The sequence below is a fragment of the Copadichromis virginalis genome, linkage group LG18 (assembly GCF_057382275.1).
Source record: "Copadichromis virginalis isolate Kocher_CV1m ecotype Utaka linkage group LG18, C_Virginalis_male_GT1.1, whole genome shotgun sequence".
In the NCBI taxonomy this organism is placed as follows: domain Eukaryota; kingdom Metazoa; phylum Chordata; class Actinopteri; order Cichliformes; family Cichlidae; genus Copadichromis; species Copadichromis virginalis.
In genome coordinates this window covers 5,678,838-5,696,491 of record NC_140635.1, presented here as the reverse complement: position 1 = coordinate 5,696,491, position 17,654 = coordinate 5,678,838, and the positions used below count along the sequence as shown (strand labels likewise).

Here is a 17,654-nt window from a genome sequence, read left to right as displayed (position 1 = left end):
CGTATTAGTCAGAGGTCCCTTTACTACAGTTCGGAGTCGCGGACCTTCAGTAATAGTAATAAATCACACAGCAATAGTACATTCACGTTGTTGTAAAAAGCATGATAATATATTAAGTAATCCAAAGTATTCAGAATACGTTACTCTCATTGAGTAACGTAACGGAATACGTTACAGAATACATTTTGGGGCATGTATTCTGTATTCTGTAACGGAATACATTTTAAAAGTAACCTTCCCAACACTGCTGACTGATGACATTTTCAGCACGAGAGACGAGAGGAAAATCGCTTCTGTCAGTAACGCACACCACCTCCTGCTATTCATCACTCCTAATCTCTCCGTCTCTCTACTGTGTATTTAAATCACCTCATTTTGTCTCATCTGTGTTTTCTTTTGGTTTCCTTATTTACTTTTGTGCATGCTGCCCGCTTTCTGTTCTTGCATAACACTGAGTTTTTCTGTACAGATGCTTAAACATACCAGGCAAAAAAAAAAGATGATAAAAAAATCCCATGTTTGCTTTTTTTAAGCCCCAAAACTCATCATTCTTCTGTGGATCCACCAGGAATATAAAAATTTGGCTTTTCTTAAAAATACAATAAAATAAAAATCTAAGACAACTTAAGCGTGCAGAGTTATACTAACTAATTATTCAGTGAGAATGACTAACATGAACTTAATGTTTTATGCCAAAGGAAAACAGTTAAATGCAGTTTATATAACCTGAGTCCTTTTGTTCATGAGGACAGTTCTCCTCTCCTCCAAGAGGCTTCTTCAGTTGTTCGTGTAGAGTCCCAGGTATTTAACCACAAGTGGGGGTTTCCCTATAAGTGTGGTGCTGATGCTAAAGTTGGAAGAGAAAAACTAATTTTGCTCCTTAGCAAGGTTTTTTCTTTCCCCAACCTGCCTGATGAGTCCTAAATCTTGTCCTCTATTCAGTAATTTAAAATATTTTAAAATAATGTTTCCCACTTTTCAATGCATCCATATTGGCCCCTCCCTACCTGTGCGACTGACTCCACACTGACACTCCCACTCGCTCCCTTAGGTCTTTGTCTTCTGCTCACCGCCCCGTCTCGCCATTATGGGGAACAGAGCTCTCGGCCGCTCTGCTAGCCGGCTCCAAAGTTCACTTCTGATATAAGTAATACAGGCTCTCTTCCCTTATTCAAGTCAAGCAGAGCCAGCTCAGCCGGACGAGCCTCAGCCGTACATCTGCACAGCGTTAAAGGAACGCTGCTTTTATTAACATCTGGGCACCGACCCGGAACATGAACACTCACACTTATTCAGCGCTGCAGGAGCCTCAGTCATGGTGGCCAACAACAGCTAAACCTTAACATTTTTGTCAGCTACGCAAACACTGGAAACCACATCGCACAGCCTCAACAAAATGACTGGAATGACTGAAATAACAATCACAGCACAAGCAGAGTTAAACATTAATAGTCCCACGGGGCACTGCGAGGCTTTGCCAATGCAAAGTGTTCTGTACTTCAAAAAACAAGCCATGAATTATTAAAAGGAAACAAGTACGCACAAACACACTCCTCAGTCTGTTGGACGAAGGTAAGGATAACTCAACATAACTCAGTAAGCTTCAAAAACTAGCACAACTAAGTTAATTAGACCAATTAAATTAGGCGAGAGTTGTTTACAGTGCTTTACACGGCAGACAAGGACTCCATTAAGGTACCATTAACACTTTCTGTTGAGTGAGTTATTAATGAGAATAAGTCGTAATGGAGTAAGCCATGAAATGAAGCCAGATGCCTAATTATGTGTACTTTGTGTGTGTAATGTTTATGATGATGGCGATGATGCAGAAAACCAGCAGACCCCCCCTCTCACACACACCTTCCTTGCCTGGTCATTGTCTTCGATCTGACCCAGATCCCTGCCGCTGGCCTGGGCGATCCTCTTTCCCGACACCAGATTCCCGACCATCACAGACGCAGGACCGATCTCTGGAGGAGGAGCAGGGAGACGGGGACGAGAGCTCGGTATGAACAAGAAATTGTTGCACGCAGAATCAAGCCGCCCATTCAGCAAATACAATAAACGGATTCTACATTTTTATCTGACTACAGTCAACGATAGTTAAAAAACATTACTGGTATAAATGCAAAAATACGGATTGAATTGTCACGGCAGGAAACGCACAGCTGTCAACAATGGCTGCGATGTAATCGAGCGCCGCACAGGGCCGTGACAGACCGACTGTGAGCCAGCGTTCGGCTATTTTATCAGAAGTCACATTCACATACAGTGACATGCTGCCCATCATTTCAAGCTCAGATGAGGAGGCAGGAGGGGTTGTGATGTTTCACACTGATTTGAGTCACGCAGATTTAGTGAGTGAAACAGCTTAGAAAGCTTACTGGTTTCTTTAAAGCACTCCTTTCCCACAAAAGTAATCCTGCGTGTGTAAAAACTCCACTTAAGGACATCTAGTTTGTTTATATGTGACATCAAGTTGTTCTATAAGCTATAAGAGCCTCTATAACGAGGATCCCTTAACTGTGCTCCCACGTATTCGCTCGTCCTCGTACTGTACCTGGCTGCTTCTGCCGGGGTTTGGGCAGGTTCGTTACGCAGGTGTGCGGACACATGAGCACGTTGCAGGGGTGCAGCGCCCCCTCCAGGAAGAGCTGCTTGGTCTCGGACAGGTGGATGCCACCCAGTGGAGTCTTGGGCAGAGTGTTGGAGGGGACCAGAGCCAGGCAGTACACCCCCACCTGGTGGATACCGTCTATTGCCTGGAAGACATCGTGTTGGGAGAGGTATGCTTAGATTTATAGATGAAACAATGTATCAAAGGTAATAACTAAGATAATAAATCATATTATTATGCTGTTGCTTTGATTACTATAATATTAGTGTTTGATCGTTTTTTGCTCCATCGTTTCATCTCAGCTTCTTTTGAAATCGCTGATTGCTTCTGCAACCCGACAAACCAAATGGAAAAACACGCGGGCGGAATCTGCAGCGGTGAAGGAATAAAGAGAAATGGTTTTACTGCAGCAGTTAAAACTCCAGACGGCTTTTATAGCTTTGCCACAGTCGCCACGCTGGCTCAGAGACTGTGAGCTCAGGTTTTATCTATACAGTATGAATGCATAATATAGTATCACAAGCTGTGTGTGTGTTTATATGACTCTGGGAGTGAAGGAGGCTGTGAGAGCTGTTTTGTCACTTCAGCAAGTGGGCTGTTAAAATGTGTCTGCTGTGTTAAAGGACCAGGCTGGTTCTATTCTGCAGTTTTCCAGCTTCTGATGAAAAGACAAAAAGACAAGTTGTGTTAGATTTTTAGATTTTGAACTCCAAAATCCTACGTTGGCTCGTTTTCAAGTTATCGCATTCACAAACTTGGGTGTCCACACTACCGAACCCAGTGGGTTGACGACAATATCCCATCAGTCATTCACGGCTAATGGTAAAAACAGCTCACAGATACTTTTTGACAACAGAATTCTCAGAATTACAGGTTAAAAAGTACTCAGTAACTCTTTGAGGTTATTTAACAGAAAAAATGTTGTCATCAGACAGAAATGAGCTTCACTAAGTCGTCTAATTTTACCAGAGTCCTTCCACAAAGTTTTACAGCCTGCTCCAGAGTAAACACACATGGACACTTCTCACACATCATTGTCAGCTGAGGTTAACAGTGTACTGTCAGTGTACGTGGATATATACACTTTTAGTGGGAGTGGGTCTAGTCCGGAGTCACTTTGCTGTCTGAGTACACTCACTACAGATGAATGGTGTCCCAAGCTTTTCAAGTATATTTAAATAGGTGAATTATCTAATCAATGCTCTACCGACCATATTGTTTTTTTTATTGATAATTGTTGATATTATTTAAAATCAGTATATACAATTTTTTTCTTTCTTTCTTTTACACAAACATGTAAAAGAACATAACATGCCGGTTAGCCACATGGGGTACAGATGCAGTTAGGCAGTCTAAATAAAAGGTTTGTTCTATAGCAGGGGTGGGGGAACTCCAGGCCTCGCGGGCCTGCAGGCTTTAGATGTGTCCTTGATCCAACACAGCTGATTTAAATGACTAAATTACCTCCTCAACATGTCTTGAAGTTCTCCAGAGTCCTGGTAATGAACTAATCCTTTGATTCAGGTGTGTTGACCCAGGGTGAGATGTAAGACCTGCAGGACACCGGCACTCGAGGCCTGAAGTTCCCCACCCCTGCTCTATAGCAACCACCATAGCTAGGATTATACGCTCTTCTTTTCCAAATTTGCTTCTAAATCTGTCAGAGATGACTCATTTTTAGTCGTGTCAACTCTCTCAACAGTTCTTTGTTGTACAATGGAAAACTGGCATCACAGGGATTAAGTCCTGCTAGTTTACTTCATGTTACAGTAGCTCTCTCAATAGCAACCAGTGTAAAACTGAACTGAACTGAATAAATATCCCTGCAGATGAGCCCTTTGCCACTGATACCTGATCGAGAATCATAATCATAATGGAGAGAGGTACGAGTACAGAGCCAGGCAGCCAAAATCAAACTACTGCAGCAGGAAATGACAATCCTGTCTGAAATATGAGCATACCTGCAAAACTCGACTCATCCACTGAAAGCTGTCCTCCTCAGTCGAGTCCGGCCGCTGCTCAGCCACGACCACGATCCTCTCATCATGGAGCACCGTGATGGAAAACACTGCTATCCTGCAGAACACACAGAATTAGCACATTTCATTGCATGCAGTTTAACTGCGCTCCACACAGCCAGCCACCAAAATGACCATAAAGTCCAATCAGCAGCTTATAATATTTGTGAAGGGGCGGATTTATAGTGGCGCTGCTGCGTTAATGTGTTTGAACCACATCTCCCTTTTCTAAATTAAACACAAGCTCCACAATAACGAGAAACAACCTGCTTAGAAATTAAAGCAATATTAACGCTTACCGTCCTCTGTAAACGAACTTCATGGGCTCCACAGCCAGCGCCGTAGCAACAATGTCGTCAGCATTGTGCCGACGCCCACCGACCACCATCAGACCGTCCATCTTCCCAGCAACAAAGATCAGACCTGCAGGTCCGATGAATCCCAGCAGGCCGGTCCTGGTGAAGGGGAACTCGCTGATGGGAGTGCCGTTGTTGGACACGGGAAAGACCTGCAGAGGTTTTAAAGACACGACATGTAAACAAAACGCACACAAGATAAATAAACAACCGAAGCATTCACGCTCTCACCTCGAACGTGTTCTTGGTCATACCGGCCAGGCCGTAATAGGAGGTCCCCGTGGCAACAGTACAAACGCACATCTCTCCGATCTCGTCTGTTTTACAGAGCTGGGGAACACCTTCGAGCTTCACTACACACATCAGACCTACAGGCAGAAAGACAGACGCTCTGGGAAATCCATTCTTACTGGTTACAGTGTCGTCTTACAGCAAAGTTAAAATAAAAGTTTTAACTATTCCCAGACTTCAAATCAGGTATTTGTAAGGCAGGTATTTCCTCCTCCATCTCCCATGCACGGAGGAAATACTCCGTCTCCCATCAGGGAAAGGAAACAGTTTTCTCTTGTTGACTAATTTCGGGATTCTTACCTGCAGAATGAAGTAAGTCAGAAATAAGGACAACAGTGAGTCTCTTTTTTGACCTTAATGACCTTAACTCTACCTTTAAGGTCTTAATTAAGTGCATCAATACCAAAAACATATATAACTCCTTAAAAACAAATCCTGAAATCATGCAGTAAATAAACAAAACAAGCAAAAGTCTTGCGCAGGTTCGATAGATGTAAAAATAAAGTAAACAATCGCTCAGAGTCATGATGGCATCATGCTGAAAGCAGACTACTCTTTGGCTTTAGCGGACAAACGTAAATTATATATATACATTAAAAAAAGTATCACAACTTCAGCAGTGCTCGGTTCAAACTCTGCTTTTTGGACATCTGTCTCACCTCCGGGCATGACGGAGCCGACGTCCTGCAGCGTGAGCACCGACAGCTTCTCCTCCGAGTCGACCCGGATCACGCCGTGACTCAGACCCTGCATGGACAGGATGCCGCGACCAGGAGGGGTGGTGCCCTCCTCCAGCGGCCTGCAGGAGGGAGAACACAACATTTATCAGAAATAAGTGTGTGTAAGAAGTAAGTAGCTACAAATTAGTTTTAGAGTCCAGACACGTCTTGGGGAAGTAAAGACAGTCCAGGGAAATAACCTGAAAATCAAAATATCATGAAAATAAATGATATATTTATGACACAACAGCATTGATGGAAACATTTCTAGAGTCAGGAGACTGTTTAAATTATGGAGGCAGTAAAAGTTATTTTGGAAAACTGACATTTTCAAAAACGGTTACATTTGGGGCCATTTTTGAAAGACTGGACCTCTTTGGAGGCTGAAGACATTTTCATAATTCAAGCACATTAATGGAAGAAGAAAAAGTTTTAGGAAGTGCAATTTAAACGTTGCAGTACTTTAACAAAGTCAAAATACTTCAGCGACGTGAGGACAGCGACACGTCTTTTTAGAAAAGAGGAAGCAACTTCAGTGTTTTTGGAAAGTTCGGGTGTTTTTAGAAAGTGTGGACAGTTTAGGGAGGAGAGCACTTACTCTGTCCCCAGTCATTACCAGGACATTTTAAGGGTAATTAAGTTTAGGCTGAAGTGAGGATTAGAGGCTAAGAACTGCTGTGTGTCAGTGAAGGTCCTCACAAATACCATATAAACATGTGTGTGAGTGAAGTTTAAAGGTTTTCCTCTAAACACAGAGCTCATAATCCCCCACACCCAGCGAGGAAAAGCTCTTTATTAGCACACAGAAGCAGAGATGCAAACACTCAGCCTCAAAGTGTTTTAATCAATAAAAAAATGAAAAGCCAACATGTGACTGGCAGCTGCTCTGACTGTAAATGTGGCGTTCAGATGTTAAACTACAGACTGGATGATTAAAGAGGTGGAAGTGTAAGTTTAGTGTTTTAAAACCTATGAAACTGTAAATTTAAGGTCATAAAATAGTAAAAAAGGACAGTGGAAGGAGGTTAAAGCCATTATAAAGTAGAAATATCTCGCTAAAAGTTTGTCTTTAAATGCTAGAAAGCAAATAAATTTGTACTAATTATATCTGTGTGTCTTGTGGTGAATACAGCTGAAAAGAGTGTGTGTTTGTGTGTGTACCTGCGTATAGCCACAGTCAGCGCCTCGGGGGAGCTGGCACACGGGCAGATGACCTCCGGCTTCAAACCTTTCGTCTGGAAGACGTTGAGGAAGGCGTCACAAGACGAGATCGACCCTGAGAGACAATCAAACACTTAAAGGCTTTTTGCGAAAGCAGAGGCGGCTCATTGCTGGTTTTAATGATTACTTCTTCATTTCTAAGCTTTTAGAAACTAACCAATAAAATAAACCAGTCACAGCTCCAAATGTAACCTTTTACGCATCTCTTGTTAACTTTTTTGAAAAGGATCTAAATAAAGAAATGTTTTTCAGGTAACTTGGATACACTGAACACTTAAACAGGGCCCTGCAGGTGTGAGTACACGAACAATCCAGCAGCAATGTTTTAGGGGAAATGTCTCTTCAGCTCATCAGTCATTTGATCTGAACCCACTAAAACATATCTGGAATAAGAGCGCTCAGAGAACACAGGGTAAGGCCTACACTAACTTTGATGTTTTATGATGTTTTTCATGCCCTTTTGTTTGATGTGGCTTCTAGATATTTCTTCTGAAGGTCAACTTTGACCTTGGACACTAACAGTGAAGCTCCCAACTCCTAAAAAAAACAATCTTACATCACTAAACATTATCAGTGTACAAATAAATGTGAGTTGGATATTTAGCAGGTAAAGGAGACACTTTAAACATATATTAAAAAGACTGTTAGCTTACAGGGATTTGAACCATCAGCCACCACAAGCATCCGCAGGGAGCTCAGATTGACATCCCGCTGATCCCGGTGGGCCACCAGAGCCCAGTGCATATCCCGCGACTTCACACAGGCCACCTTAGCTGGAAATAAAACATCGCCGGTTAAATGACTGAATTTGTCATTTCAAACAGAAGGAGACTCATCAGATATGTTATGTCACCTTTGTACTGGCAGACTTTTTGGATCCAGGACAGCGGGTTGACCTTCATGAGGGCGTAGGGAATACTGATGACGTGCATCATGTTCATCACACTCTGACAGACGCACACAGAGACACATTAACAGAGATGAAGATGTGCAGAGTTAAAGAAGTGAAACGGACAGAAAGCTGATTATTTTCAGCTCAGATTTACTCACATACTGTACGTGAGTACTTGACCTGAGTATTTTCTTCTCAAAGGCACGTTACACTCCACCGCAGCTCGGAAAGAAATGCTGCTTCCTTTACCGCACTGCATTAATCTGACGGCAGAGAGCCGCTGAACTGAGCGAACTGAGGCCAAAAGTCAGCGCGCTCAGGTTTGTTCTGCCTCTGGTACCCAGATGGTGTCAGATTTGGCTTCATTTTAGTCTGGCTAAGACTTCGAGGTGCACATTAAAGCCAGACTGGGTGGAGAACTGGTATTTATAATCACAGCTGGACTGAATATGTGCACGTGTGGTGGATCGAAACGGGGTAAGATGCAGAACTTCAGCACCAGGAGGCGGAGGAAAGTGTAACTGGGCAGTAAATATATACATTTAAAATTAATTCATATAACAACTGCAATAAACACTGTGAACTGGGAACTTTTAGTAATTTAAGTAGATTTTACAGAGCATGTCTCACGTCATGTATGTTATATATGTTAAGTTCTGGGGCACAAACTAGCTTTTTAACTGTAATTACATTTTTTTTAAGTAAATTCATATTTGAGGCAAAGAGTTTGTTTAACAAAACTATCGTCTTGGAATTGTAGTTTCATACAAAAGTTTTCTTACTGTCTGGATGGCGTGCCACAGTCCTACATCCTTCTTGAAGTCTAGTACATTCACAATGGTCTCAGCTGAGAAACAGAAACAGAGCAAGTCAAACTTCAACATCTGAGCGTCGGAGAGAAACAGCCGACCGTAGCAGGACAGCAGCGCTGTTCAGAGGTTTAATCAACAAGAGTAAATGTGTGTACTACCTTCTGTGTATGAGCAGGACTGTGTGATGGCCTGGCAGTGCGTGAGCATCGCTATCCTCATCACCGTCACTCCGAGGACGCTGCCGTCCTTACACGTCTTATACTGGACAGACAGAAACAGAAGCAGAGTGACGAGGCGGTTTGTTCCCGCGTGCGTGACGATCGTCGATACACAAAAATTCCACGTGTGCTTCTTCCAAGCACGAACGAGAGCCAGAGTGGAAGCACCAAAAACTGCAGTTCCTCGAACGACCGCTTCCCCCACAGACTTTTTTCCCCATCTTTTATTTACAGACTGTGTTTACTTAAAGTATCTACGAGACCCAGAACATCCACGTCCACGTTTCAGTTTTTTAGTGGAGTCAAATTAGTGTCTGCAGCTCAGCCAATAAGCAATTTTTAAAAATATTGATTGTTAAATTTAAGGCTTTTTTTTTTTTTTACACTAACTTCCCAAAAACCTAAATGATGTCTGAGTGCTGTGCAGTGACAGTAATCAGTGAGAGTCTGCACAAAATAAGATCTAATAAGGGCAGGGATAGCTCAGTAGGTAGAGTGGTGGCCCCATGATCGGAAGGTCGGGGGTTCGATTCCCCTGAACAACTACCCTGAGGTACCCCTGAGCAAGGTACCGTCCCTACACACTGCTCCCCGGGCGCCCAGTGGCTGCCCACTGCTTCACTGAGTGAATGGGTTAAATGCAGAGAGGGATTTTCCCCACGGGGACCAATAAAGTACACTTTTCTTCTTTCTTTGTCTGAAAAGTCTGACATCAGTCGGACAAACGCACATTATTGGTCGCTATGAATCATTTTGAGTCGTAACATTTTTCTTTTTTAATGTCACTGAAAAACTAACATTTCTTTTTAAGCCACTATAAAGTGCACCGCAGTACTTTCGCCCATCTCGACTGATTCGTGGCTTCTGTTAAAAATAAAAGGTCATTTTTCAATCGTCCGTTTTCTTTAATCATTTTCCTTTAAGCCTTTTTCAAGCTGCAGAGCAATCAGGGAGACATTTCACCTGGCTGCCCGTGCAATTACTAGAGACGTTAGATTCAAATCAATCAGACAGGACGACAGGATTGAGCGGCGAAGCGTCCACCGAGCTGTGGTGAGATTCTAAGCTGGAGGACATGTAGCAGCATTGATTTCACGACTGAAACAACACGGGTGGAAATGTTTTGATGCCCTGACGAGAACATGCATCTGTGTTTCTGTCATCGTTTGAGTTACCTCGATGTAGGCAGTGTCCTGATTGGCTTCCTTGATGTGTGGGAACCAGTCTCGGGGTGGTTTGGAGAGGTGTTTGGACTCCGTGACGAACCACATCACCTTCGGCCAGCCTGAACGCCCATGGAGACAAAACAAACATCCCTTTAACGTTCACGTGTTGCTGGTTAAAGGATTATTTTACTCCACTTAGCCTTTTTTTTTTTTTTTAGAAAAACATTAACTTTATTCTATTATTTGACTATGAAAAGGAACAGAAAGCAACATGAATGTTTTTAGATTTTTCTCTTCGACAGAACTGAAACTTTGGACTTCACTGCTTTGCTGCAACAGCTGCTGACAGTGCAACAAGGTTTTATTTACACGAAGACAACAAGTATAAAAATGCAGACAAATTATCCATCGATCTTCTTCTGGGGGCGGGTCACAGGGGCAGCAGCCTAAGCAGAGAAGCCCAGACCTCACTCTCCCTGGCCACCTCCTCCAGCTTGCCCAGGGGAACACCGCCAAGGCATTCCCAGGCCAGCCGAGAGATATAATCCCTTCAGCGTGTCCTGGGTCTGCTCCAAGGCCTCCCCCAGTGGGACATGCCTGGAACACCTCACCCAGGAGGCGCCCAGGAGGCATCCTTGTCAGATGCCCGAACCACATCAACTCTTCCATGAATCACTACCTTATCATGGTGGAGGGGTATCTGTGTCCCAGGGATCCCAGGGGCTATGTTGTCGGGGGGCTTTTGTCCCCTGGTAGGGTCACCTGTGGCAAACTGGTCCTGGGTGAGGGACCAGGAAAAGAGCGATTCAAGAGACCCCTATGACAAGACCATCGAGGGAACAGTTCACCCTGCCCGGGATAGTGTTACTGGGGCCCCGCCCTGGAGCCAGGCCTGGGGAGGGTGCCCGAGGGCGACCATCTGGTGGCTGAGCCTTAGTCCATGGAGCCTGGCCAGGTACAGCCCGAAAAAGGGACATGGGCCCATCCTCCTGTAAGCCCATGTCCTGCAGCAGGTGCCGTAGGGGTCGGGCAATGTGTCCAGGAGCGGAGGCCCTGGTGGACCAAACCCCAACTACCAAACAGACAGATTAGTGTTCTGGTTATATCTCTATATAATAACAGTAAGTTACTGAGTGCATTGTGCAGTTAAATCGTCGTCACTTTGAGAATTTAATGGAAAAATGTATAAATGTATGAGGTACAAGCAGTTAATGTGAACTTAATGAGAACTAACAGCAGAATGATTCCATCTTATTGCTAATTTATCACCATCTCGATGCACCAAAGTCGATTTGAAGACGGCAGCTGACTGTGATTGGTCGCAGTCCACTCTGTGGTCTCCAGTCACTACTGTGTTACTGTAGCATAAGCTAACGTGGCTAACGTCAACACCGCACAAACCAATATGTGACGTCCACCCACACATGTATGTAGTGAGTTACAGTGTGGGCTGCAAACTGAGCCTTATTCATTGAGTCATGGAAAACTGAGAATGCTGAATAATAACTTGGAACAACTGACAACTATCACAGAGTTTGTTTGAGACTGAAGTCATAAAACAAACAAACAAACAAAAAGTTTCTCAGTTCACGTCTCATTACTCTGCTGCACCTCATCTCTTAATTGTCTTTGCAGATGCTTTAATTCAAAGAGACATAAACTCAGAGTCAGTGTGTGATTCATTCTGGCATCCTGGATGAGACGCAGATCAAATTACCAACCTTTAACGCTGAGTCGCAATCGCACCCGTTTGTGAATATAAGCAAAACAATAACGTGTGAAAACTGTGCTGCAAGAGCGACTGGCGCCCTCACAAAGACAAATTATAATTATTATGAGGATGTTTTTCTCCGTGCTGAGCTGTTGCACGGATGAAAACGAGTGAATGCAGATTGCCGAGTACATGAAGGCTGTTAATGCCTGAATTTACTGCTGCTGATTCTGCAGGGGAGCGAGACAGAAGAAACAATCAGAACGAGATGAGCTTATAGCCTGCTGATCAATAAGGGGAGCACTCCACTTTAATGACACACACACACTAAATCCAGGCTGAATAAGGAGCAATAAAATCTGCTAGCATGATGTTGCTATTTATACATCCATTACTGCAAAGCAAACAGTGGTTATTAATCAGCAGGAGATTCTCTCTTTTCGTTCACCGCTAACGTCTCTTTTTCCTCCATCTATCACATGACTTGCATCCATTTTTCTCTTCCCTCAGTCGTGTCAGTTATTTTGCTATCGACTTGCATTACCACTTCTCTGACTCTCTCTCTCCGTCTCCTTGTCATCCATTACTCAAACCCAGCCGTCTGCAGTCATCAGTCAGCCAGTTTGAAAGTTTTAAACGCCGCATTGTCAGGACATCATGTTCAGTCCTGATAATTGCAAGAGTCTGGTGGTGGATTAAGATTCGAATTTGTGATTTAAATAAAGGTTATGGTTATTTTTTGTGGATTTGCGGCTCAAGAAATGGAAAGAGCTGAGAGGGAATTTTGTGATTGCTCACAGAGAGTTTGCTCGGCTCGTCTGTTTGCCAGTGAGATTATACTAAAAATCACTGAGGATCATTTCATAAATCTAGTGGAGATTTGGAGCAAAGCAACAAAACATGGACCACTTTCTTTAAAACTGCAAAAAGGAGCTTTTTGGCAGCTTTGGCAGAGGATGCACTTTTACCTTCACGATGTGCTTTGTTTGAATGGATTGTCCCACCTCCCTGCAGGGGTGTCAAACTCAATTTCACCGAGGGCCACAATGAAAAATGACAATCACATCCAGACCCAAACACATCTGGATTTAATTCATTTACATGTCACACACAGCAGAAATCAGATCAAACAGTTAACAGAAAAAGTGAAACCCTGACACAGCTGACCTGCAGGCCTCATGTTTGCCTTAAATCAGGGATGTCAAACCAGTTGCCCACTTTGGCCTTAAGTGGGTCAATCTGTAAAGACATTTACTTACACATCGAATCCTTCAGCTATCTTCATATATATAAAGCAAAGTGTCGTCTTAATACTATGTCTCAGTTGTTTTCTCGATGATAAAGAAATAGTGATGTAGTAAAGAAAAAAATCTGTCAGGACGACTCTTTGGGTTTAAGCTTTAAGAGATAAATGTATGAAATTACACATTAATTAACAATCAATTGTTTATCTATTATTTAATTACTTTAGTCCATGGCCATGAGGGAGGATTTTATTAGTAAGAAAAGCTGTAAAAATACAGAGAAGTCGGATTGAATTCGTTGGAGGGCCAACTCTGGTCCCCGGGCCTTCTGTTTGACACCACTGCCTAACAACTTTAGGTTGTCCCGATGTCTTTTTAAAATTATTTGAATACAGTTGCTTTCTAAATGGATTCTTTAAAATAATGACGCATTTGAAAAACTCAAATTTGAGCAGAACTTGTCCTAAAAAGCAGGTTAAAGATTTTTAATGGTTTCGGTTAAAAGTTGCAGTTTTTCTGCATATTTCTAAAGACGGACGCTGATTTTATTTCTAAACTACAATCCCCACTGCAGTCTAGATTTATTCAACACTTGTGTTTGTATGAGGATTAAAGATGCATGTATGGATGTTTTTACGAATAAATTTCATGTGCCTCTGACCTTTAAACTGTGGGATCTCTCCAGTGGGACTCTTGGGTAACCCTTTATGGCAGGCGTCACTGGTCAGAGCTACAGTCACTCCACAGCTCCCCAACAGAAACCCAATCTGCTGACTGCCGGCGTCCTGCAGAGAGACAAAGACCATTGATCTGTGAGTCATCAGCAGGATTGGAATCAATGTGTAAGTGCTTTGTGGTCATCATCAGCTTCTCTGTTCTATAAGAGTCATGAAAGGGGAAATCTACAGTGCTGATTATGTGAAATTGTCAGGTTCGCTGGTTCAACTGTGATATTACAAACTAATTTCTACATATAAGAAATTATTCCTGAAACTCCCAAGAATGATTTCTTTTACCTTCCCCTAAAGCTCACTGCTTCCTCTGCTTGAAATCAAGCTGCTTTTAACGACTCTGAGGCAGTTACATCAGTCTGCAAATGTTACGTCTGCTCTTTGCCTTCTCTGTTAGACACAATATTCATACCTTTATCTGAGATTTAGCCTCAAAGTAAGTATATAAGGTGCATCTTTCATGATGCAACCAATGCCGATTAAGCTGCTGCCTAAGTTGGACAAAGCACAAAGGAGATCTCAGATCTCGGGAGTCCTCTCTTCCTGGTTAAGCACTGAATAGCAAACTTTAAAATGCTAATTAGTAAGTGTAGGTGTTGCCACAGTGAGATAAACAGCTCTCGCTGGGTGCAATAGAAACATTGCTAATGAAATAAAACAGCAACAGTCAACGTGAGAAGATGGAAAACCGTGTGGGAAAACACGATGGAAACATGGCGTTTCTGTCGGTTCCTGCTGCTGTTTCCTCGTTGCTCACTGCAGATTCGATGCACATCATAATTTACCTGCTCCTCTCTAAACAATCAGCCTGACAGGAAGGTGTAGTGAAGTGATCACTAGGGCTGATCATCAGAAATCCACACTGACTACGAGACTCACACCAGCCCTCCTGGTTCCTCCCAGAGGATATTACAATGCGGAGCTACGCTCAGTCCAAACGATGACTCAAACAAATGTACGGCAGCAGCAGCGTAGTCGCTTCTTCAGAGACATTTGGCTCTCATTACACCTCAGCTCAAAGCTCAGCGGCCTCTGTGTTGAATCACAAAGTGCCTTCCAATGACTCATGTTTTCAGTGCTATCCCCCCCAGTGTTGCATTAGCTCCACTGACTGGTGTGAATTAGCTCTGCACGACTCTGCTGCACGTCCTCTGTTCAACCTGCTCATGCAGTTTCACTTCAGAAAATAAGACGACATTTAAATAGAAATGTTATCAAATTGTTCTTCCAACAATAGAAACTCCTCGCCAGTGTGCCTGCACATGTGATGTGACAATAAAAAGTGATTTGATTTGATTTGATTTGATAACTGAGCACTGCAGACTGGTAATCCAGTTACCTACAGTTCAGCTCGGGCATGGATCCTTTTCTTGTTGAGCAGCAGCCAAGACATTGAGCTTTGTTGTGGCCTTTATATGCAAACATCCTGTGCCTGAAGACAGCGCACCAGCACCACCGATGCAGTGAAAGTACAGCAAAAAACAAATGGTGTGCGTCACATTTCCTACTTGATGAACTGCTAAAGCTAAGAAGATTTTATTAGAACAAGTCAATCACTTTTGCTGTTTGAAATCAATGCATGCAGTAACCTGGACTCTCACACCAGCTATGAAGCAATGAAGAAATCCAAAACCTCCTGTCAGGATCGACTTGAACTTGAGCAAAACATGTGGAGGGGGTGGTTATCCAACCTTCAACCCCATGATTAGTTTACAGCCTCCTTTTTGTTAGATGCTGTTGAGGAGACGTGGCACTCAAAGGTCCACGAACGCTCCCTGAATTCTGAACTAGATCCCCGAACGTGACGCCATTAATCATCGAGGAAGCCTGTAGTCACGGTGGCCCGTTAACACTGCTATTGGCCACACAAACATTGGAAATCACATCGCACCTTTTCAACAATCACCATCTGAACAGAAAATACTGCAACAGCCAAAAAAACTACTACATCAATGACCTGACCCTTAAACAGCTTTACAGTCTTCAGAACCGTCCATACTAAGAAAAATTGAGGACTGCACTATTAAATAAAACAAGCATGGGTGCAAAAAATAATAAAAGTTACTGTTTTATTAAGGATACTGCTTCCATTTCTTTTTAATAAAAACAGTTTATATCCAGTTTTATGTAAATTAGTATTAAGGTTTCTTCTACTTGTATTAAACTGCAGTTTGCTGGCTGGTGTTTTGCCTTTTTTTTAATATTACAAAATACTTTTCACCATATAGTAATATTTAACGCCCACATATTTTTCACTATTCCTTAAATTTTAATTAGACGGTTTTCCTCTTACCTTCCTGGTCAGCGGTACTTCTATTGGCACAGGAACCACCTCAGCCAGCAGGCAGCCATAGAAGGCTGTCATGAAGGAGGCGGGGTCATTGTTAGGGAAAACTAGCGCCACCTACAGGCAGAATGAGACATAATACATGTGTTACAGATTAAAACGGGAAGAAATCTTTGGAAATTTCAGGATGGACGGAAAGTTATGATGTTGCCTTGATGGTTAAAGCAATAAACAAAAAATATTTGGTTATTCAAACCAAACCAGGAGTTACATTTAAACCAATCATAGCCTGAAATATCACATCTGAAAGGATTTCAGAGGTTTTTGTTTTACTTAAGAGAGAGCACGAGACAGAGCAGACAAGGCAGCAACGAAGTCAGGAAAGGAGCATGTTTTGTGTCTGTGATGCTGGATGCTGATGGTTGATAGGAGCTGCCGCCAGAGAACCAGAGAACAACAAAGCTGAATCATTTAGGGGGCATCTGGTCAACATCCCTCCCTCTTTCACTTCCTCTATTCCTCTCCTTCTGCTTTCTTTGTTCTGTTTAATACCTCTTCTACTTTCAAATATCTTTTACTTCAAATCAAATCAAATCAAATCACTTTTTATTGTCACATCACATGTGCAGGCACACTGGCACAGCACATGCTCACAGTCCTTCCTCTCATTCCAGTCGTCTGTCTTCAAACCTTCTGTTAGCACATTGAGGTTCAACTTAAACCTCTGAACTACTGGTTGCCGTTTTAAACAGCTCTTGTTAAAAACACACAGAATACACTAAAACTCAATGCTAAAATTTTAATTTCTTTCAGTAAACAAGCTGCACCTAAAGAAATTGCGCTAACGTAAATTTGGACAATTTCTCCTTTAATGCCATCACCTTGTGTCTTTCACTTCCTCGCAACTTTCTGACTGTGTTTCATAAGTTTGGTGACGTACAGTATTTACAGTACTAGTGCAAAGATACAAACTTCTCTCCACTATCGTGTCCACAGAGCATGAACCCATCAACCCGCTTTCTACGTCACAGCTAGGCTGTTATCTCGCGCTCTAGCATTTTGGTCCAGTTCAGCTCCAGTTGCATGCTGTGATGATAATGGTGGACCCCTGCTTAAGTTCTTAATAGCTTCCATATACAGTACAGTACACCACAAGAGTGGATGTGAGTGTGTTAATGTGTGTGTGTGTGTGGCAGAGAGTTGGCGGTATAAGCTAAGTGCACCTGAATGAATGAGAGTGGTGTAATGATGCTTTAACAGGGCTATTGTTGACATGTGCACGCCTCATTGAAGCGGGTCAGGTTTCATTTGTAAACGACAGCCGAGAGCTTCACGTTTTCTGCTTGTAAAGGCTGCAGAGTGCATGTCAGG

General features: G+C 42.8%; 1 protein-coding gene across 5 annotated transcripts in view; it reads right to left on the bottom strand.

Annotated features, from left to right (window-relative positions):
• The window catches only part of LOC146687076 (disco-interacting protein 2 homolog C), a 208,411-nt gene that overhangs the window by 26,667 nt on the left and 164,090 nt on the right, over nt 1-17,654 (bottom strand). For 3 of the 5 annotated variants that reach the window (XM_085439203.1, XM_085439204.1, XM_085439206.1), the window contains 14 exons: nt 16,290-16,400; nt 13,927-14,050; nt 10,320-10,429; nt 9,085-9,187; nt 8,897-8,961; nt 8,076-8,169; nt 7,876-7,995; nt 7,163-7,277; nt 5,942-6,081; nt 5,223-5,359; nt 4,935-5,143; nt 4,579-4,693; nt 2,561-2,762; nt 1,861-1,970 (listed from right to left, as the gene is read on the bottom strand). In XM_085439203.1, the coding sequence (XP_085295329.1) occupies nt 1,861-1,970; nt 2,561-2,762; nt 4,579-4,693; nt 4,935-5,143; nt 5,223-5,359; nt 5,942-6,081; nt 7,163-7,277; nt 7,876-7,995; nt 8,076-8,169; nt 8,897-8,961; nt 9,085-9,187; nt 10,320-10,429; nt 13,927-14,050; nt 16,290-16,400 (1,755 nt within the window). The remainder of the gene's footprint in view (nt 1-1,860; nt 1,971-2,560; nt 2,763-4,578; nt 4,694-4,934; nt 5,144-5,222; nt 5,360-5,941; nt 6,082-7,162; nt 7,278-7,875; nt 7,996-8,075; nt 8,170-8,896; nt 8,962-9,084; nt 9,188-10,319; nt 10,430-13,926; nt 14,051-16,289; nt 16,401-17,654) is intronic. The other 2 variants (XM_085439205.1, XM_085439207.1) reach the window with 1 other exon arrangement.